The 23307-nt window shown below is 44.1% G+C and overlaps 1 protein-coding gene across 1 annotated transcript in view; it reads right to left on the bottom strand.

Annotated features, from left to right (window-relative positions):
• Positions 1-23307, bottom strand: part of LOC126094753 (myrosinase 1-like) — a 317488-nt gene that overhangs the window by 237267 nt on the left and 56914 nt on the right. The window contains exons 2-3 of the mRNA XM_049909304.1: positions 19896-20029; positions 5618-5752 (exon numbers count right to left, since the gene is read on the bottom strand). Of these exons, the coding sequence (XP_049765261.1) occupies positions 5618-5752; positions 19896-20029 (269 nt within the window). The remainder of the gene's footprint in view (positions 1-5617; positions 5753-19895; positions 20030-23307) is intronic.

Below are 23307 nucleotides of genomic sequence, written 5' to 3'. Positions count from 1 at the left end.
TGCAGCACTCCGTGGAGAATGGGCTGCCATTCTCCAAGAAACCTTCCAGCAACTGATTGAACGTACGCCTGCGAGAATGCAGGCTGTCATCAAGGCTAAGGGTATGATAACACCATACTGAATTCCAGCATTACCGATGGAGGGCACCACGAACTTGTAAGTCATTTACGAACTTGTAAGTCATTTTCAGCAAGGTGTCCGGATGCTTTTGATCACATAGTGTAGCTGGCTCCCTGTAATGTATTCCACCGGCTTCAGATAGGTGCGTTTAAGGCCTTAGACATCAACGTGAATTCTCTGTCATGCTTAGTGAACCCCTGTAGCATCTTATGATACGGATAGTTATCCTGCTGGAAGATGCCGTCGCACTCGGGAAAGACATCAAGAATGAAGGGATACAATTGGACAGTAATAACGCTTACATCGTCCATAGCTGACACGGTGCCTTCGACTACAGCCACAGGTTCCATAGAAGCTCAAGTGAACGTCACCCCACAGCATAAAATGCCCCCACCGATCAGCTCCGTGGCGGTTTGCATGTTTTGAGCAGTCGATGTTTCCGACAAGACTTTCGACATGGTGTAACGTGAAGCATAATTCATCCGACCAGGCAACACGTTTCCATTGATCTGCAGTCCAGTGTCGATGATAATGTGTCGTATGCAGCTGCAACTGAAGATGTCGTCGGGTCAGCATGGGAACACATAGTGGACGTCAGCTGGAGAGCCCCATGTTCATCGATATGTGCTGAAGTCTGTGTTGCGAAACACATGAGTCTGCCCCAGCATTGTATTCTGTCACCATAACTGCCACAGATCGCCGACTATCCAGTATATTTGATGATCTTAAAAGAAATCACCACAAATCCATTCTAGGTATCAAATTAATTATACCCTTATTAATTAATAATCTTCATCTACCTAAACGCTCATAAATAGTATTAAACAAAATAAACCAGAAGAACGTAAACCATGGCCGACTATTAAAGAAAGTGAACCTCCAAGCTTTCGACCTCTACGTCCTGTGATGAGCTGTGGACGTCCAGCACTTTGCCGGTGGTTTCATCATCTTTCAACAACTGTGTGGATCCTCACGACCACAGTATGCTAACAGGTGATCAGATTCGCTGTTTCCGAGATGATAATGCCCAGGCAACTCGCCATAACACTCTCGCCTTTCTGAAAATCGCTAGTGTAAGTGGATTTCCGTACTCGTGGCCCGTATCGTCGCTAGTATGATTACCCATTGGTCTCTGCATCGCCTCATGTACCCACAACACCACTACAGGGCATTTAATTGCGCGGTGGTGATTGTTAATAAAGTTCTACATCTTCACCACTATTCTGCAGTTCACAGGAAAGTGCTTGGCAGAGAATTCACGGAACCACTTTCAGACGATTGCTCTATCTTTTCTCAGACGAATGGCGCATAGGAAAAAAGAAGACCTAAATCCTTCCGTGCGAGCTTTATGTTCTCTTATTTTATTACGATGGTCATTTCTCATTATGTAGGCGAGAGTCAACCAAATATTTTCACATTAGGAGGAGACAGTTGGTGGTTGAAATTCTGTGAAAAGATTTTGCCTTGTTTTAGTGATTGCCACCCCATCTCGCGTATTGTATGTATGAAACTATCTCCTCAGTTTCGCGATAATACAAAACAAGCTGCCCTTCTTTGAAATTTTTGCATCTCTTGCGTCAATGGTATCTTGTAATAATCTCATAGGACTCATAAATACCCTAGTAGAGGACGGACAAGCGTAGTGAAGGCAGTGTTCGTAGTACAACATTTGTAAGTGTTCTACCTACAAAACATTGTCTTTGCTTCGCCTTCCCCACAACATTTTCTACTTCATGCTTCCATTTTAAGCTATTCGTAGTCGTAATTGAATCGTATAACAAAAATTTAATGCATTTTTTTGTACTCAGGTGCAAGGATTCACATTTTTTTATTCTTCTGGGTCAAGTTCTACCTTTGCACCATACAGATCATCATCATCATCATCATCATTTAAGACTGATTATGCCTTTCAGCGTTCAGTCTGGAGCATAGCCCCCCTTATACAGTTCCTCCATGATCCCCTATTCAGTGCTAACATTGGTGCCTCTTCTGATGTTAAACCTATTACTTCAAAATCATTCTTAACCGAATCCAGGTACCTTTTCCTCGGTCCTCCATACAGATATCGCCTCTAAATTATTTTGTAATTCTTGTTCATTTTCTGGTGACGTTATTAGGCGGTCAACTGCAAATTATATAAGAGGGCTGTTTACAATCTCTACCAAACTGATTACGTATATTAGAAATATCAGAGGGTCTTTAAGACTTCTCGTGGATCGCTGGCCATAATTTCTGTTTCATTCGATGATTTCCCGTCGTTTGCTACGAACCCAGGCCTTTACAGATGAGACGATAATCCAAAGACACGCAATTTGATTAGAAGCCACTTGTGAGGAGTGGTGTCAAAAGCCTTCTGGAAATACAGACATATGGAATCAACCGGAGATCCTCAGTCAATAGTACTCTTTACTTCGTGTGAATAAAGAGCCACTCGTGTTTCACAATACGATATTTCCTGAAACAGTACCGTCTAAGAGCCAACGAATCTTTTTTGTTCGAGGTATTTGATAATGTTCCAAGGCGGCACATGTTCGAGAATGTTACTGCAGATTGATGTCTTTGATACGAGTCTGTAATTCAACGTTGACTCCTATTTCGTTTCTTGTGCATTGGTGTGCTCTGAGCAACTTTTGGAATCATTAGATACGGATCCTTCGTCGGCCGAGCGATTGTGCAAAGTCCTTAAATATGGAGCTATTTCATCAGCATACTCTGAAAGGAACCTAACTGATATACAATCTGGGCCAGAAGACTTGCCTTTAGTTAGTGACATAAGTAGCTTCGCTAAACCGAGGGTATATACTTCTAAAATATCCAGTTTGGCAGCTATCCTTGACATTAATTCTGGAACATTTACTGCACCCCTCTTTGGTGATAAAATTTCGAAAAACATGTTCAGTAACTCCGCTTTGGTGATGCTGCCATCGGTAACATTAGCAGCTCCTGTTGTAGTTTACACACGACTAGAATCTTTTCTGATTTTCGCCAGATTTTGCAATAATATTCCACGGTAGAAAGTGTTAAAAGCGCCTCGCATTAAAGTCTGCATTAATTTTCGAGCTACAGTAAAACATTAAGAACCTTGAAAATTTTGTTTACTTTTAAATCTGGCATGTTTTATAGTTGCTTCTCCATCAGTTTTCTCTCCTGTTTTGTATGCCTTCATTCCATATCAAGATTAGTGTAAAAAAGACTGTTGTTATTTATAGGACTGAATGAAATGATTTTCATTTGAAACTATTCAGAAATTAGCCTCTGACTGAGAAATGATTTCCTAGCCCTGAAACAGTTGTTTTTTAATGGTAAATGCACATATTAATGTGCATTACACTATCTACGTTCGTTGACGATGCTCGCGCACAGAGAAAACGAAATCACGAGACGAACGAGACTAAACTGGGAGTAAAGAATTTAAATATCCAGGAAACTACACTCCTGGAAATGGAAAAAAGAACACATTGACACCGGTGTGTCAGACCTACCATACTTGCTCCGGACACTGCGAGAGGGCTGTACAAGCAATGATCACACGCACGGCACAGCGGACACACCAGGAACCGCGGTGTTGGCCGTCGAATGGCGCTAGCTGCGCAGCATTTGTGCACCGCCGCCGTCAGTGTCAGCCAGTTTGCCGTGGCATACGGAGCTCCATCGCAGTCTTTAACACTGGTAGCATGCCGCGACAGCGTGGACGTGAACCGTATGTGCAGTTGACGGACTTTGAGCGAGGGCGTATAGTGGGCATGCGGGAGGCCGGGTGGACGTACCGCCGAATTGCTCAACACGTGGGGCGTGAGGTCTCCACAGTACATCGATGTTGTCGCCAGTGGTCGGCGGAAGGTGCACGTGCCCGTCGACCTGGGACCGGACCGCAGCGACGGACGGATGCACGCCAAGACCGTAGGATCCTACGCAGTGCCGTAGGGGACCGCACCGCCACTTCCCAGCAAATTAGGGACACTGTTGCTCCTGGGGTATCGGCGAGGACCATTCGCAACCGTCTCCATGAAGCTGGGCTACGGTCCCGCACACCGTTAGGCCGTCTTCCGCTCACGCCCCAACATCGTGCAGCCCGCCTCCAGTGGTGTCGCGACAGGCGTGAATGGAGGGACGAACGGAGACGTGTCGTCTTCAGCGATGAGAGTCGCTTCTGCCTTGGTGCCAATGATGGTCGTATGCGTGTTTGGCGCCGTGCAGGTGAGCGCCACAATCAGGACTGCATACGACCGAGGCACACAGGGCCAACATGGTGTGGGGAGCGATCTCCTACACTGGCCGTACACCACTGGTGATCGTCGAGGGGACACTGAATAGTGCACGGTACATCCAAACCGTCATCGAACCCATCGTTCTACCATTCCTAGACCGGCAAGGGAACTTGCTGTTCCAACAGGACAATGCACGTCCGCATGTATCCCGTGCCACCCAACGTGCTCTAGAAGGTGTAAGTCTACTACCCTGGCCAGCAAGATCTCCGGATCTGTCCCCCATTGAGCATGTTTGGGACTGGATGAAGCGTCGTCTCACGCGGTCTGCACGTCCAGCACGAACGCCGGTCCAACTGAGGCGCCAGGTGGAAATGGCATGGCAAGCCGTTCCACAGGACTACATCCAGCATCTCTACGATCGTCTCCATGGGAGAATAGCAGCCTGCATTGCTGCGAAAGGTGGATATACACTGAACTAGTGCCGACATTGTGCATGCTCTGTTGCCTGTGTCTATGTGCCTGTTGTTCTGTCAGTGTGATCATGTGATGTATCTGACCCCAGGAATGTGTCAATAAAGTTTCCCCTTCCTGGGACAATGAATTCACGGTGTTCTTATTTCAATTTCCAGGAGTGTATTTGTATGAGTTAACGGAGGCATAGATATGATGGGGCGTATAAAGCAGTATAGAATCGGCTACGAGTCTTCTGGAAAAGCCGTTGATATGATTTGCAACAGTTCAACGCGAATAATGACCCCCGTGTGCCACACTCCCTCACCCAACCTTGTAGAGTTCAACGTGTGTACGTGCTTTAGGTCCACTTAGTGACGTACTGAACTGCCCAAGAAGTTCCAGAATGGATAAAATGCCAATTAAACTCGACAAAAACCATAGTTAATGTATTCTTGTGGATGCGAAGCCCCATTGGCCATTCGGGGTGACCTGACACAATATTAGAGCGCATTATATAGTCTTATTCACTTTATTTTGTGCGCCTGGGCAAAAATTGTTCCTTCGTCTTGAGTCATGCAGACAAGAATTACAAATCACGGTATAATTTCGTGTGCAATGATGTGTTTGTGTATGGGACCAGATTGAAGCAAAAGTCTGTCTTTGGATAGTGTGTGATAAATCCTCGAATAACTAAAATTATTTTTGTTAATTTCGCGCACTTGATTTGCATCTACCTACCTCGAAGAAGAAAGGTTGCTGTTATCAAGTCAAATTTACTTAGTATTACAAAATTATTTCATCCAGATAGTTCAGTCTGTTGAGGTAGTTTGTCTTACCATAGGTTCAATTCCATTGGCAATCAGCAGGTCGATTAGTTTGTTGTAGTACTCCACGCCCAATGGGTTGACTTGACTGACGTCACCCAAGGGGAGTACCCGTGCCCAGGAAATGGAGAAACGGTAAATGTCAACCTGAAACAATAACATTGACGTTGGTATTTCTGCTTTACAGCAGAACAATTATAACCGCCAAAAAATAAAATTATATAACTGCACAGGTGTGCAAAACTCTAAGGCAAAAGTAACTTTCACATGATGTCACTGCCAAATAACACGCTTGATGAAACTTGACCGTGCATAGAAAGAACAGTATAGCAGAGCAGGCAACAGAACTCATTAAGCATTTTGACGAACAGAAATGACACTGTTATTCAAGGACAATAATTATACTCAAGTCACCGCGATTTATGATGGTCCCCTGGACATTACGAAATCCGGGACTTGCATCTTAATACACTCCTGGCAATTGAAATAAGAACACCGTGAATTCATTGTCCCAGGAAGGGGAAACTTTATTGACACATTCCTGGGGTCAGATACATCACATGATCACACTGACAGAACCACAGGCACATAGACACAGGCAACAGAGCATGCACAATGTCGGCACTAGTACAGTGTATATCCACCTTTCGCAGCAATGCAGGCTGCTATTCTCCCATGGAGACGATCGTAGAGATGCTGGATGTAGTCCTGTGGAACGGCTTGCCATGCCATTTCCACCTGGCGCCTCAGTTGGACCAGCGTTCGTGCTGGACGTGCAGACCGCGTGAGACGACGCTTCATCCAGTCCCAAACATGCTCAATGGGGGACAGATCCGGAGATCTTGCTGGCCAGGGTAGTTGACTTACACCTTCTAGAGCACGTTGGGTGGCACGGGATACATGCGGACGTGCATTGTCCTGTTGGAACAGCAAGTTCCCTTGCCGGTCTAGGAATGGTAGAACGATGGGTTCGATGACGGTTTGGATGTACCGTGCACTATTCAGTGTCCCCTCGACGATCACCAGTGGTGTACGGCCAGTGTAGGAAATCGCTCCCCACACCATGATGCCGGGTGTTGGCCCTGTGTGCCTCGGTCGTATGCAGTCCTGATTGTGGCGCTCACCTGCACGGCGCCAAACACGCATACGACCATCATTGGCACCAAGGCAGAAGCGACTCTCATCGCTGAAGACGACACGTCTCCATTCGTCCCTCCATTCACGCCTGTCGCGACACCACTGGAGGCGGGCTGCACGATGTTGGGGCGTGAGCGGAAGACGGCCTAACGGTGTGCGGGACCGTAGCCCAGCTTCATGGAGACGGTTGCGAATGGTCCTCGCCGATACCCCAGGAGCAACAGTGTCCCTAATTTGCTGGGAAGTGGCGGTGCGGTTCCCTACGGCACTGCGTAGGATCCTACGGTCTTGGCGTGCATCCGTGCGTCGCTGCGGTCCGGTCCCAGGTCGACGGGCACGTGCACCTTCCGCCGACCACTGGCGACAACATCGATGTACTGTGGAGACCTCACGCCATACGTGTAGAGCAATTCGGCGGTACGTCCACCCGGCCTCCCGCATGCCCACTATACGCCCTCGCTCAAAGTCCGTCAACTGCACATACGGTTCACGTCCACGCTGTCGCGGCATGCTACCAGTGTTAAAGACTGCGATGGAGCTCCGTATGCCACGGCAAACTGGCTGACACTGACGGCGGCGGTGCACAAATGCTGCGCAGCTAGCGCCATTCGACGGCCAACACCGCGGTTCCTGGTGTGTCCGCTGTGCCGTGCGTGTGATCATTGCTTGTACAGCCCTCTCGCAGTGTCCGGAGCAAGTATGGTGGGTCAGACACACCGGTGTCAATGTGTTCTTTTTTCCATTTCCAGGAGTGTAGGATATGGGATCGCCGCAGAGGGCAGTGCATGCGGCGACTGTACCTAACGGTTATTGCTAGTGTAGTTGCTCTTCTAAACAGTTCCATTCGAACAAACCAGTTGTGTTTTTAGCTGTGCTTACTTATACTTTAGGTATTTGAGCTATGCACTGCTCTGCTTAAAAAGCGTAATCATAGGGGCGAGCCGCACACGTCTGCTTTCATACCCCGCAGCTAATTCGCTGCAAATAATAAGCTGCAGCTACGATCCTTCAGTTAAATAGTCTGTGCACTGGCTAGAATTGCTATTTTATAAAATACACACTAATACAAAATAAAACTTAAATGAATAATTTAATAACAAGGGCTCTATTCCACTGTTTGTAATGACGTAGGCTACAGAGAATTATGTTGAATAATGTTTATTCAAGGAAGAACATCTCACATAAACTGGAAGTGATCCTACGATATTCGATTAAAATATAGACAGAAAATACCCTTGCCAAGTGCAGTAAAGTTACAATGACAACCTTACGAGAATGGTAGCAAAATCCCCAAACTAAATTGTTGTCAAAAATGCGAAAACTAAGTCCATTTCGTGATCACAATACACGAAATATTCACCAACTCAAAAAGGTTCGGAGTACAACATAATGGTGTACAAATTAACACACCCGTTATAAACAATAGTAACTCATACTCTGTCTATACTCAGTTCCGTAATACAAGCAGAAAAAGTCCAGAGTTCTACTCTGGAGCACAATCAGACCTATCAAAATATAAAGTCCCCACAGAAGTCGAAGTATGGTAGGGACTGTTCACCGTCCAGAATCAGTATCGCTTGTCACCACATCCAGATATGCCTCCTTCCAGCATGAACATCCGAATCTGCAGAATCGCTCCCTAGCGCTCTTCATTCGAAATAGCCTGTCTCCATTTGACTCCCGTGGTGTTCCGATACTGTCTACTTTTGCATTAGCTGAAGGCTGTCCCCAACAAAATGACGTCGTTCTTAAACCCTCGAGACATGATCTGGCTCAACGAGACCACCTCTCAGACTAAACTAATATATTACAATAATATTAAATAAACAAATGTTACAAACATTGTCACACTCAGCCCATTCACAATAAATATAAATAAACGTTTGTCCGCAAATAAATACGCCAGTATTCTTAAGCAAGTGTGCTCATGATAAATGACACCAGTTTGTTATTAAATATTGTTTATACAATTATATAGGCTTGTGTGTCGGAAGAATTTCCCGGCACTATTTCACAGAGGTAGTGTCAACTAACACACGGGACTGACCACTTCTTTTGTATTATCAATTGTAATTAATACTGAAATAAATTTTTGGCAGTATAGTAAGCTGTTCATTAAATGAATACTCAAATATGACATAATATGAGGTACATGAGGTACTCGTGCTGTAATCATTTGCTGTGTAATTGTGGAGGATACGATGTTCTGACAAACATTTGCATAATGAAAAGGTATAAAAAATATACTAAACCAAGAAATAAAATATACACATATATTTAGCTTTCGGAAATGATAGCTATGGTGCAATGCTATCATCTGAGATTTTGTATGAAATGTTTAAAAGTTGTCAATACAGAAATTTATTGCAAAAAAATTTATTCACTGCTGTAAAGAGGTCAGATTTGCACCTTACATGAGAGCTTTATACGTACATCGCAACGGGAAGGTGAATATGACACCTAACTTAATTCAACGGTAATGAACAAATTTGCCTATCAGTATGTAATGCAAAAAGGGATGACACTCAGTCAACAGTAATTAACACACCTTTCCAATAATCCATGTTTGAGCAGAAGCTGAGACAAGCAGTGAGAGGCATTTTAGTTTGGAACTCAGAGGGACGAGGACAGAGGAAAGGCCGTGCTACAGGGGGTACCACAGAAACCACTTAAAGGGGTGTCACAGGCGGAAAGTCAACGACCAACCAGGTGGCTCAGATGGGGAGAGCGAGTATAATGGCCCATCTGAGGGAGGACAGGAAAGAAAGCGTTTAGAAAACTGGATTTCGTATCTCCAAATGGTTACAAAACAAGATCAGTGACGCATTTTCGATTATGTGTCCAGCGAGAGGTACACACGTGAGAGGGTCAGTGTACGCATTTAGGTGTCTGGAATGGGCGGAAACGCGCTAGGAAGGAGAAAAGAGCCAAAGTTTCGATGCAATTTAATAGTAGGGATCTTGCGATTAGTAGAGAGAGTTTCCACAAAATAAGAGGAACGCTCCTATTGGTCGAAAAATGCTGTGACGTGAAGAACGAAAGAACCCAGGTGGGGAGACAGGTTTGCTATGAGTAAGACAAGACGGAAATTTTCGGGGATTCATCTGTGAACTGGCATCAAGTGCAGAACGGAGCGCAAAATGCTCTTTTTGACGCAGAGGAGTAATTTGTGTGAACACTGCATTCACAGCGGCTGATATCCAGCTTTAAATTAGCTGTAGCATCGTTTAGCTCCAACTGTGGAGAAACGAACAAGCCAATTAGTTAATTGTTCTTGCGAGAACTGAAAGGGAATTACAATATGCACGCTGCTCCAACCATGCACGTGTATATCGCCACACTCCAAGACTAGGGATGAGTATATGTTCTCTAGCATAACGAGAAACATAGGGAAAGTTTCTGCTGGAAAATTCAGCAAAGGTGTAATGAGTTTATAGGAATTTAAGCAGAAGAGAGCGGCCTAGCAGACGACAGCTCATTGCAGCTGAAGGCAAATACCGCGTGCAGAGGCGTAGACTTGTTGGTTCACCAGCTTGTGTCCACTGTAAACTCGAGCGACCTCGGTTAATCTTTTGCTCAATTTGTCACATAACTAACTATCCACCGTAGACCTGATTATCATCCTAAAAATAGTACTGAACTTTCAACCGGAATCGGATGATTTTCATAGTACTGGCCAACATCATAACGTAAGTGTAGGAACAATTTTGTAAAAAAGCTTCTAGTTAAACTTTAACATTGTCGTGTTTAGGATAATTTAACCTTCTGAGAGTTAATATTTAATATTATGGTGTTGTAGGATTATTTCACTTTTTGATGTCGACGAGATTCGTTATTCTGCAACCGTTTTTTAGTTCTCACATTGAAAACTGTGTAAAAGCGTGTATTTTTGTGCTAATATTGCGACATTAAACATGTCATTTCAACTTACACAGTTGTCTTCAATCCTAGAATAAGTAAACCACAAAATATTGCATCCTACACTGTGAAATATTTACTTATGTAATATCAAAGATACTGAAACATTGTTGTGTCACCGAATGCGCCTCATTTTTCTGAGGCTGAATATGTATCCAGATTTGCTATAATATTTGACTGTGAAATTATAGGTTCTCGAAGAGCAGTAAGAAGCCATCTTTCGGCTTGTCTGACACTCCGTCATTCTTGGTGAATCTCCTGAACAAAGGCCATGCGAGCATCAGCCGTCCAAATTCCCAGCTTTAGGCCTTTCTCATTTCTGGCGACGCGCTCCTTGTCTTTGCACCTGAGGTCCCATGGGGCGACTGTGTGATGTCCTCATCCCACTGACTCGCATCCGGCCCAGCAAGCAAATTCAGCTCTCAACACTACCAGCCCTACGAGGACGACAAACTCGCCCACGTACTGATAACGTTAAAATGCTCTTCAATGTGCTCCCATGCTGGCCAAAAGGTTGGTAAAAAGTTCTTGTGGTATGTCCTTCCATTCCTCCACCAACGCGGCTGACAATAGCTGCGGTCAGTTGTTATCATCCGAAAAAACCTGACAATTGCGAATAGAACTTACACTCTGAGGGTACCACATAAACTTAACTACATATGTAGATAATAATAATAATAATAATAATAATTTCGGGTGGCCCAGTCGCTTGATGCAAGTCTTTCTGTAGTGCGCCGCTTCAGCGAATTGTGTGTCACTAACCTAACCTAGTTATCCAACCAGGGAAAGGGGACATAGAGTTTAGAGCGGAATCCGAAGCACGTGTTGTTTCTGGCGACTACTCACATCTTTGGGGACTAGTTTAGAACGAAGGCCGTGGCCCGACTGAAATTCGAACCTGCAACCTCTCGGTTTCCAGGCATACGCTTTATCGGTAGATCACCAGGCCCGATTCGCATACAGATAGTTCATCTATAGCTTTTGATGATAGAGTTCACGAGTATCAAATAAGTGACATAACTGAATGCATTTATTGAAAGCTTAAATGTTTGACACCCCCAAGGGACAGTATGCAGGGTGGCAACCGGTGCGTCCCCTACACAATGAATGCAAGACCCACATCACTCGCCCACCTTACATTTCTAATACACAAATATGCACTTTGCATATGATTTTGCGGAACCGTTCTGAATATTTCTGTTTATCTTCACACGGGAGTAATAAAGCGCGGCAAGTGGTGATTAAATGTCGCATCTCAGACAAATATGACTTTTGTAGCAGATGAAAATAATTCAGTTAGCTTCGGTTTCTTTGAGTGAGCTACAACACGCCCAGCGCAATGAAAGAGGGGTGGTGGCGCCCTCGTCCCACACCGTAAAACTCAAAGCTGCAATTTCTCCACTATGTGGAAAGCTGGCCCGAGACTCAGTGTTCTGCGGCCAAGGCGTCTTATTAACACAAAATACGGGTTTGGCGCCCCTGTTAGAAAGTAACTTACGCAGAATCGTCATTTATTATTTTCTGTTACCAAATGAACAGGCGATTTGACAAACAGGAGAATTTCGACAACATCAGTTACATTTCAAGAACTAATGAACATGAGGGACGGATTTTATCATCATGACATATAGCATTCCTACAAAACTATTAGTAACGTAATTTTTTCTTAATTGTTATTTCACCCCTCCTCTAAAAATTCAAACATTAAACGCACATAGTGATTTGTTTTGGTTAAAAGATTTATTGCTGATTTGTTAACATCTACACAGAGAACAATAAAGGAATGAGCATATGAAGACTGCCAGGGGTAATTGTATCATGGGAGTTGCAGGATTTTCGGTGGTGTGTAGTATGATGGGTTTTATGTGTGTCTGTCTGGCTTAGCAGTGGACATGTGAAAGAGACAGATGTACAACTTAACGAATCCATGCACATTGTTAGTGGTTCAAAGTCATCCTCCACCAATGGCGTCACTGGTTGCACTATCGAGGGTCATGGGGTCAGCATACTGCTCTCCTATCAGATAAGCCATTGCAAATGTGAAATGCTGGTACATTAATAAACGGTGTACCACCAGAATGTTGAACTCAAGCATGCAAAAGTGCATGCATTGTGTTGTATAGGTGCTAGGTGTCAGATTGTGGGATGGAATTCCATGCTTGTTGCACTTGGTCGGTCAATGCAGGGACGGTTAATGCTGGTTATATATGACTCTGGAATTGTCGGCTGATGATGTCCCATATGTCGTCGATTGGAGACAGAGCTGGTAACCTAGCAAGCCAAGGCAACATGTCGACAGTCCGTAGAGCGTGTTGGGTTACAACAGCTTATATGGGAGAGCGTTATCCTGTTGGAAAAGACACTGTGGAAAGCTGTTCATGAATGGTAGCAGAACAGATCGAATCACCAGATTGACGTATAAATTTGCATTCAGGGTACGTGGGATAACCACGAGAGTGCTCCTGCCGTGATACGAAATCACACCCCAGTCATAGCTCCAGCTGTAGGTCCAGTGTTTCTAGCACGCAGGCAGGTTGGTTGAAGGTCCTCAACCGACCTCCTTCTAACGAACACACGGCATCACTGCTACCAAGGTAGGCGCAGACTTCATTAGGGAACACAACAGACCTCCATCCCACTCTCCATTGAGCTCTCACTTCACACCACTGAAGACGAAAACGGCGGTGTTTTGGGGCCAGTGGAATGCACGCTACAGGGCGTCTGGTTCGGAGCCTATTTGTAAAAGTTCGTTGTGTCACTCTGGCGCCAAATGCTGCTCAAACTGCTGCTGCAGATGCAGTACTATGCGCCATGGCCGTACGCCGAACACAATGGTCTTCCCTGTCGGTAGTCCCACGTGGCCGTCCAGATCCTGGTTTTCTTCCGACCGTACATTCTCGTGACCACCGCTGCTAGCAATCGCTTACAATGGCTATATCCCTGCGGAGTATTTCTGCAACACCGCATAAGGAACATCCATTTTCTGGTAGTCCTACTGCACGACCTCGTTCAAACTCAGTGAGCTGTTGATAATGGCGTCTTCGTAGCCTTAAAGGCATTCTTGACTAGCAGCGACTCACCACGTCCAATCTCAAAGGTAATAAACGCTCACGTGTGTTTGAAGCAAACCTGATTTGCATCCTCACAGAGGCACTACTAGCGTCACACATACGCGACTGCCGCGAAATTTGAATAAACAACGTTCAGATGTAGAAACATGCTTATTACATTCCATTTATGTCGCACAACTCCTCCTTGGCAGTGTTTTTTTTTTCGTCAGAGCTTATTGTGATTTATTTGTTTGTTTGCGTTGCCACCCACCAGGCTTAGATAATTCTTTCTGTATGTTTGATCAGCTACTGTCATTCTTTGCTTGTCTGCAACCCCTTGAGCTAAAATGTTGGCCGTACTTTGGCGTTCTATATTTCAGTTACACATGATACTGGCCAGAGGGGCTTTATGATTGTGTTTCGCTTACTACACTACTGGCCATTAAAATTGCTACACCAAGAAGAACTGCAGATGATAAACGGGTATTCATTGGACAAATATATTATACTAGACCTGACATGTGATTACAGTTTCACGCAATTTGGGTGCATAGATCCTGAGAAATCAGTACCTATAACATCCACCTCTGGCCGTAATAACGGTCTTCATATGCCTGGGCATTGACTCAAACAGGGCTTGGATGGCCTGTACAGGTACAGCTGCCCATGCACCTTCAACACGATACCACAGTTCATCAAGAGTAGTGACTGGCGTATTGTGACGAGCCACTTGCTCGGTCACCATTGACCAGACGTTTTCAATTGGTGAGAGATCTGGAGTATGTGCTGGCCAGTAGAGCAGTGGAACATTTTCTGTATCCAGAAAGGCCCGTACAGGACCTGCAACACGCGGTCGTGCATTACCCTGCTGAAACGTAGGGTTTCGCAGGGATCGAATGAAGGGTAGAGCCACGCGTCGTAACACATATGAAATGTAACGTCCACTGTTCAAAGTGCGGTCAATGCGAACAAGAGGTGACCGAGACGTGTAACCAATGGCACCCCATATCATCACGCCGAGTGATACGCCAGTATGGCGATGAGGAGTACACTCTTCCAATGTGCGTTCACAGCGATGTCGCCAAACACGGATGCGACCATCATGATGCCGTAAACAGAACATGGATTTATCCGAAAAAATGACATTTTGCCATTCGTGCACCCAGGTTCGTCGTTGAGTACACCATCGCAGGCGCTCCTGTCTGTGATGCAGCGTCAAGGGTAACCGCAGTCATGGTCTCCGAGCTGATAGTCAATGCTGCTGCAAACGTCGTCGAACTGTTCGGGCAGATGGTTGTTGTCTTGCAAACGTCCCCATCTGTTGACTCAGGGATCGAGACGTGGCTGCACGATCCGTTACAGCCATGCGGATAAGATGCCTGTCATCTCGACTGCTAGTGATACGAGGCCGTTGGGATCCAGCACGGCGTTCCGTATTACCCTCCTGAACCCACCGATTCCATATCCTGCTAACAGTCATTGGATCCCGACCAACGCGAGCAGCAATGTCGCGATACGATAAACCGCAATCGCGATAGGCTACAATCGGACCTTTATCAAAGTCGGAAACGTGATGGTGCGCATTTCCTCTCCTTATACGAGGCATCACAACAACGTTTTACCAGGCAACTCCTGTCAACTGCTGTTTGTGTATGAGAAATCGGTTTTAAACCTTCCTCATGTCAGCACGTTGTAGGTGTCGCCACCGGCGCCAACCTTGTGTGAATGCTCTGAATAGCTCATGATTTGCATATAACAGCATCTTCTTCCTGTCGGTTAAATTTCGCGCCTGTAGCAAGTCATCTTCGTGGTGTAGCAATTTTAATGGCTAGTAGTGTATACACCACAGCTGATTGCCTCTAAAAACCACCTAAGTGAATCTAAGAAACACCGTCTAGAGGCTTTTTTTAGCATAATTTGGTTCAGCCGTTTGCGGCACCCTATTGTTTTAGGCAATCGGCCATGGTGGTCTCACAAACTTCACGCCCTGTTCCTAGTGATTTTTTATCAGTCATTGCGCCTTAAGACTCTCTGAGATTATAAGCATGATAGTCTGCCTGCCTGAGGAGACATGTTTTGACGCAAGCTTAAGGTGCCTTAAAATAATTACTAATGGCTAATGGGCATCTTGTGTTCCTAACCGAATTTCGTTTAAATCCTATAGCATCTTCGTCCGTTGTAAAACTTATTTGCTTGGTCGACGGCCGTTGATTCTTTTATCCTGTATGTGTCTTAAATGTTATTCAAGTTTTATGTAGAGAAATTTTGTTCACTTGATATAGGTCGGTGTTCCCGTAAGATGGTCTTTAGGAGCGAGACATCTTGCTCGTTAGTAAAATTTGTATGCAAAATTTAATTAGACGGAGCTTCGCTGTGGTAATTTACGCAATTGCTAAGTGTAGTTATTTTAGTTGATCAACTGCACTTCCTGACATGTAATTGTCTGTTAACAAGAAACGCCTTATGCCAATTAATAATTCTTGGTGCAGCTGTTTCATACTTCACATTGCTCTCATAAGAAAGGGAAGGAGATTTTATTTTGGGGCCACTTACGTGCGCCGAACTTTTTTTTTCCCCACCTACCCACGCATTTTAAGAACTGTATTTACTGAAGTGCCGAGCACTGGATTTAACTACGTTATTTACTAGTCATCAGTGCTCCCTCTATTAAATTGCGTATTTTTCTAATTGTAAAGTGTTCGATTCTTTTTTTTTATAATAAGCTACAGTTTAAGTATTTACAATTTTGTTCGTCCAGCACACTCTCCAATCAGCTCCCTAACGCCTTAGTAACAATAATTAATATTATTTATTTTCTTTGGCTTCTTCTAGGTCTCTCTATGGCGCCACAAATATATTGAATTTTTTTTATTTTTAAATTATCATGTAACATAGAAATGTACCATTGCTTACACTGTGATGAACAGTTCAAAAACACTGTATATGATGATGAAAATAAACTGGAAACAACAGAGCACAAGTTGAACCAAGTTTATAGTATGGAGATCTCTGCTGATAAGACAAAACTACTTGTGTTTAGAGGAGTCGAACATATAAAATAAAAAATTGTCAAGATAATGAAACAAGAACGAAGTTATAACCATCTTGGAAATCAAACGAATTATCTTGAAGATCAAAGTGTAGATAAAAAACTTCTGAAAGTCGAATGAAGTTGTGGTATTATAAGTTCTTTACAAAAGAAGTGGAAGGTAGAAAGTATTCATAAAACTACGGGAATATCAGTATGGCGTAACGGGCAGGGAAAATCAATTCATTGTGCACAAAGAGGACATCTGTACTGTACTACAAGTGTTTACTACTGAAATTAGAAAGTACCACCTCCCATCCTTTCGGAGGTAGCGAAGAAAATCATCTAAGTCAGTTCTATGTGTTTGCTTCTCATTATAGTAAAGTTTATGCAGTGTGTATACGCTTACGTGAAACTGTTGATCTGAGGGCTTATGAGGGAGTTTTCTGCCTTTTGGGAACTTTTCACCAGGAAAATATAAGCGAAGCAGACTTGACGGTCCTAACGACTAAGGTACAATATACACTATCTGATCAAAGTTATTTGTACAATCCTATGTGGCGCGGAATTGACTACTAGATGTCACGGGAGGCAGAGCTGCCATTATAAACGGAGGGCTGGCAGTGTTGTGTTGTCAGTAGGAATGCAGCAACAGCAGGACAGGTAGGTCAGGAGAGGTCAGTGACCTGGAACGTGGACTAGTCATTGAATGTCATCTGAGTAATAAATTCATCAGGAGCATTTCAACCCTTCTAAAGCTGCCCGAGTAGACTGTTGGTGATGTGACTGTGAAGTGAGAACGCGAAGGAACAGCCACTGCTAAACAAAGTCCAGGCAGGTCTCATACAATGACGGACAGGGGTCGTTGAGTATTGGGGAGGGTGGCTGATAAAAAATCGCCTGAAATCAGCGGTGAGAATCTCTCGTGAGTTTTAAAGTGATACCAGCGGGCCAAGTAACACAGTGACTGTGCGTGGGGACTTGATTGGGGTACAATATTCGAGCAGTTCGTCATAAGCTACTGTAATCAATCCTAAGCGACGTTTGAGATGGTATAAAGAGACACGCTACAAGACAGTGGATGGCTGGAAACGAGGGACTTGGAGTGATGAATCATGCCGTACTCTGTGGCGCAATACGATGGAAAGATTGTCTTTGGCGAACGCCTGGAGAACGTTACCGGCCAACATGTATAGTGCCAACAATGAAGTACGGAGGAGGTGGTGTTGGGGCATGGGAATGTTCTTCATAGTTATGGTGAGGACTGCTCATAGTGCTGAAGAAAAAGCTGAATGGGGCGTGGTATGACGACATCTTACAGCATCGCCTACTGCCCACAATACAGGAAAAGTTTCTGAGGTGGTGACTGGATCAGCATGAAAATGAATCCTGCCATAAAGCAGCATCTGTGAGAAAATGGTTTGTGGACAGTAACATTCCTGAAACGGGCTGGCTTGCTTAGAGTCACGATCTGAACCAGTGGATCACCTCTGAGACGTGAAACTTTCTGGTAGATTAAAACTGTGTGCCGGACCGAGACTCGAACTCGTTACCGTTGCCTTTCGCGGTCAAGTGCTCTACCATCTGAGCTACGCAAGCACGACTCACGATCCGTCCTCACAGCTTTAATTCCACCAGTACCTCATCTCCTACCTTCCAGACTTCACAGAAGTCTGGTAGGAGATGAGATACTGGCGGAAGGAAAACTATGAGGAGGTGTTGTGAGCCGTACTTAGGTAGCTCAGATGATAGAGCACTTGCCCGCCAAAGGCAAAGGTCTCAAGTTCAAGTCTCGGTCCGGCACGTTGTTTTAATCTGCCAGGAAGTTTCATATCAGCGCACACTCCGCTGCAAAGTGAAAATATCCTTCTGGTCCTTGGGGATGTGTTAGAATGTAGATTTCGTTTCAGATCCCCATTGTCCAACATCACTATTTTCTTTGGTTTCGGCTGTTGGAGAAGAACAGGCTGCTGTTCCTCCACAGACATGCAGACACCTCACTGAAACTGTCCCCAGCAGAGTCCAAGACGTCATAAAGGCAACGGAGGGCACATCCCTTATTAATTTCCAATAACAGGCTTCCGTATACTTTTGATCAGATTGTAAACGGCGCTACGTCGTAGAGCAGATGTGAATTTAAAATCCGAGACAATTCATTAGTACAAAGCTATTCTCCATAAAGATATAAATTTTAGCTGGATATTATGATAAATAATTTGCAATAAACAGTAGGCGTATCCAGTCTCTTTAACAAATAAATTATCTTCTGTCAGAAGCTAACTTCCTGGTGTTCGAAGTATTTATTGCTTTCAAATCATCCACATAGTACGTATGACAGTTGCGGGAACCATGTAGATAACGAATAATCCGTACTAGTTTGACGCACTTCTGGTGCACATCACTTGTCACACTGCCAGGTACAGTGTTCTTTCCGTTGATCCATAGCTTAATACTCATGTTCTTTGGTCATTTCGAAATAAGAGGAAGTACATTTGATAATCAAGTTCGAAGAACACTGAGAAATACATGCGGAAAATATTGGGTACTGCAGGAGGAACAGTAAACATTTTAGTAGGAGGCAGAATACAGTATTTCGAATAAAACTTTCCATATACATATGTATACTTTCTATTGGTTCCAGAGATGCAGCTCGTTGCAGGTATTATGGATAGTGCCACCGTCATTAGAAAAACCCAGGAGTCCTCGTAGTGTTGTCAGAAGAATTTGAAACTGCTTTGAAGTCAGAGGTGGGATTTTTTAAAATTAACTTCTAACTTAATCGTTTCCCTTTGCATAACAGCTTGTGTGAGAGTTTTTGTTTGTGTTAGTTTCTAACATATAATTGTATCTTTTCAACTAATGAAAATTCGGCACGTGTTACATGTAAAATTTTTATTCGAAGTAGTCTATACCACCACATCTTCAAATATTTACTATTTCTCCTGAAACACCATGTAAATATGAGTTTGTGTGTGACAGAGGTGCGGGGTCATTGTCAAGAAAACTGGAGATACAGTTCTGCTTGAGCTACATGCAGTCGTCTTTCCTCGAATAATATCTCTTTAACCTGCGTAGTGATATGATATGCAGTGTACGTCCATGAAAAGCACGTTCAGAAGAATTTGACAGACACCATAAGTTCAAGCGTGTAACTCACCCCTAGGGACTTGATCATCTCCACGTCCTCTTCGTACTTGTGATAAGAATCGCAGGCCACATCGCCGTTAGATCCGTCATCCACGTAGTCTGGGTGCTCGTGAGTCATCCTGTCCCAGATGTTTTCCCCCTTGCCTGAAACAAGGGTGCAGACAAGCCGCAGAGTTACAACTCTTCATTGTCTCAACATCATACAGTACCACACGTCAGATACAGGCTACAATAAATAGATTTTCTCTTGTCCGTCACGTTTGCCCCTCTCTGTAATCCGAGACGTGTCTGAACAGCTGCATCGACCCACTTGACTGATAATTTGCCCACTTTCATATTGCAGCTATACATTTTCTGCTCAAAAGTATCCAGACATCTCTGTGTAATGCGGAACTGATGGCTAGAAGTCACGAGAGCCGGACCTGCCATATAAAAGGAAGTAGGGAGATGGTGTTGTCAGTATAGAATCAGTAGCAGCAGAACAGGTCAGTCAGAAGAGCTGATGGACTTCGAACGTAGACTGGTCACTGGATGTCATCTGAGCAACAGACCCATCAGAGATATTTCAACCCTTCTAAGACTTTCTCTGCCCGGGGACTGTGTGTTTGTGCTGTCCTCATCATTTCATCATCATTCTCATCATCGTCATGCGTGACATTGGCTAGATTGGATTGTGAAAAAATTGGACTGCGTAAAAATTGGGACCTCGTACGGGCGCTGATTACCGTGCAGTTGAGCGGCCCACAAATCAAAAATCATCATCCTTCTAAAACTGCCCACCTCGACTGATGGTGACGTGATTGTGAAGTTTAAACACCATAGTTAAACTAAGGTTGGGCAGAGCTCACGTATTGGCAGACAGGCATCACTGAGTACGGCGGAGGGTGGTTGCAAACAATCCTATGAAATCAGTGGAAGCAATCACTCCTGAGTTCCGAAGTGCAACCAGTAGTCCAGCCAGCACAAAACCTGTACGTAGGGAGCTAAAAAGAAAGGACACAACGGTCGAGCAGCTGCCACATTAGCCGCGGTCAGTGAATTACACGAGACTGACTGTAGACGATAAGAACATCTTACCGACAGTATTAAGTGACGCTTGAGGTAGTGTGAAGAGTGATTAGAACCGGGTGATTTGGAGCGATGAATCACGCTATACCCTGTGGCAACCCGATGGAAGGGTTTGAGGTTGGCAAATGCCTGGAGAACGTTGCGTGGGGTCTAATGAGGTGCCAATAGTGAAGTACGGAGGAATTGGTGTTCGGTATGGGGGTGTTTTTCGAATTTGTGGTGTGGTCTCCTGTTGCTGTTGTTGTTGTGGTATTCAGTCCAGAGACTGGTTTGATGCAGCTCTCCATACTACTCTATCCTGTGCAAGGTTCTTCATCTCCCAGTACCCACTGCAACCTACATCCTTCTGAATCTGTTTAGTGTATTCATCTCTTGGTCTCCCTCTATGATTTTTACCCTCCACGCTGCTTTCCAGTACTAAATTGGCCATCCCTTGATGTCTCAGGACATGCCCTACCAACCGATCCCTTCTTCTAGTCAAGTTGAGCTACAAATTTCTCTTCTCTGCAATTCTATTCAGTACCTCCTCATTAGGTATGTGATCTACTTATCTAATTTTCCGCATTCTTCTGTAACACCACATTTCGAAAGCTTCTATTCTCTTCTTGTCCAAACAATTTATCGTCCATGTTTCACTTCGATACATGGCTACACTCCATATAAATACTCTCAGAAAGGACTTCCTGACACTTAAATCTATTCTCGTTGTTAACAATTTTCTCTTCTTCAGAAACGGTTTCCTTGCCATTGCCAGTCTACATTTTATATCCTCTCTACTTCGACCATCATCAGTTATTTTGCTCCCCAAATAGCAAAACTCATTCACTACTTTAAGCGTCTCATTTCCTAATCTAATTCCCGCAGCATCACCCAATTTAATTCGACTACATTCCATTATCCTCGTTTTGCTTTTGTTGATGTTCATCTTATATCCTCCTTTCAAGACACCATCCATTCCGTTCAGCTGCTCTTCTAGGTCCTTTGCTGTTTCTGACAGAATTACAATGTCATCGGCGAACCTCAAGGTTTTTATTTCTTCACCATGGATTTTAATTCCAACTCAGAATACATAGTCGTACACAGAATCGCCATAGTCGACGTTGAGATATAGGAAATATATAGATTAAACTGGATGACGTGATTTTCTAACGTATTACCTTCTGGCTCTCTTAAAGTTAGTAAGTTGAAAGATACGAGGCACAGAACTAAACTCTTTCATACTATGACGTAACGCTGCAGTGCAACAGTTAATAAAGGCGCATTTTCCGAAATTGAGAACGTGTTGAAAATGGTTAAAATTTTTCCCTTCTTCCCATTACGTTTGTGAATACGAGACATCTCAACCTATGTTTAATATCGACTCTTCTGGAATATCGGTACAAAGATTCTTGACGTTGTACTTTTAAGACATCAAAACAATAACCTGTTGGTCTTTCTGTTGTCCATTCATAACGAATCGCAAACGTGCGACTTGTAATCCTACGCAAATTCTGTGCGCTTACGTGAGAAGATAGCAGCGATCGTAAATATGCAGCTGATACAGATTGTGATGGAGTTGTTTTTCTGCATGACTCATGGAATGTCTTTAGTCTTGACGCACGAGGAGGAATTAGCTGAACCTCGTCCATTCACTATGAGTCACTACATTCCACGAGATTCAAAGCAAACGATAAGAACATCTTACCTTTAAGCCTTGTGTGAAGAATCACAGCCGGCTGGAGTGGCCAAGCGATTCTAGGCGCTACAGTCTGGAACAGCGCGACCGCTGCGATCGCAGGTTCGAATCCTACCTCAGGCATGGATGTGTGTGATGTCCTTAGGTTAGTTACGAGTAATTAGATCTAAGTTCTAGGCGACTGATGACCTCAGAAGTTAAGTCGCATAGTGCTCAGAGCCTTTTGAACCATTTTTGGATTGCAGCGTGTGTAGATGTCGTCACACATCGTGCCTAGTAGTGACTCGCGATGTCAGCAGAGTTGCGCTCTTCCAAAACTACGATTCGGTAGTTTTGGCACACTACATAAAAGACGTAGTAAATAGGAGGTTACTAGAAGTATTGGCAGAATTGGTAGGGAAGGAAACATAAATGAATGTGTAACAGGGAAACAGGGAGCCGATGATTTTTTTTCCACATAATTAGAAGTGCACATCACTCAGTCCATCGTGTATTTTATGTCCTTACAGAATACAAATTTCATTTTATAAGTAATAAAAATTAGTTGATCGCGCAACATCTGCACTTTCATGTGGTCAAAGATGCAAGTGCAGTTTACATGCACAAACATAAAAAATATGTAATTATTGTTGTTACTTTATACTCATTAGTACGTTCTTCATCAAGATCAATGCAAGAG

This window comes from Schistocerca cancellata, chromosome 8 (assembly GCF_023864275.1).
Source record: "Schistocerca cancellata isolate TAMUIC-IGC-003103 chromosome 8, iqSchCanc2.1, whole genome shotgun sequence".
NCBI classification, from domain to species: domain Eukaryota; kingdom Metazoa; phylum Arthropoda; class Insecta; order Orthoptera; family Acrididae; genus Schistocerca; species Schistocerca cancellata.
This window is presented reverse-complemented; position numbering and strand designations above follow the sequence as displayed.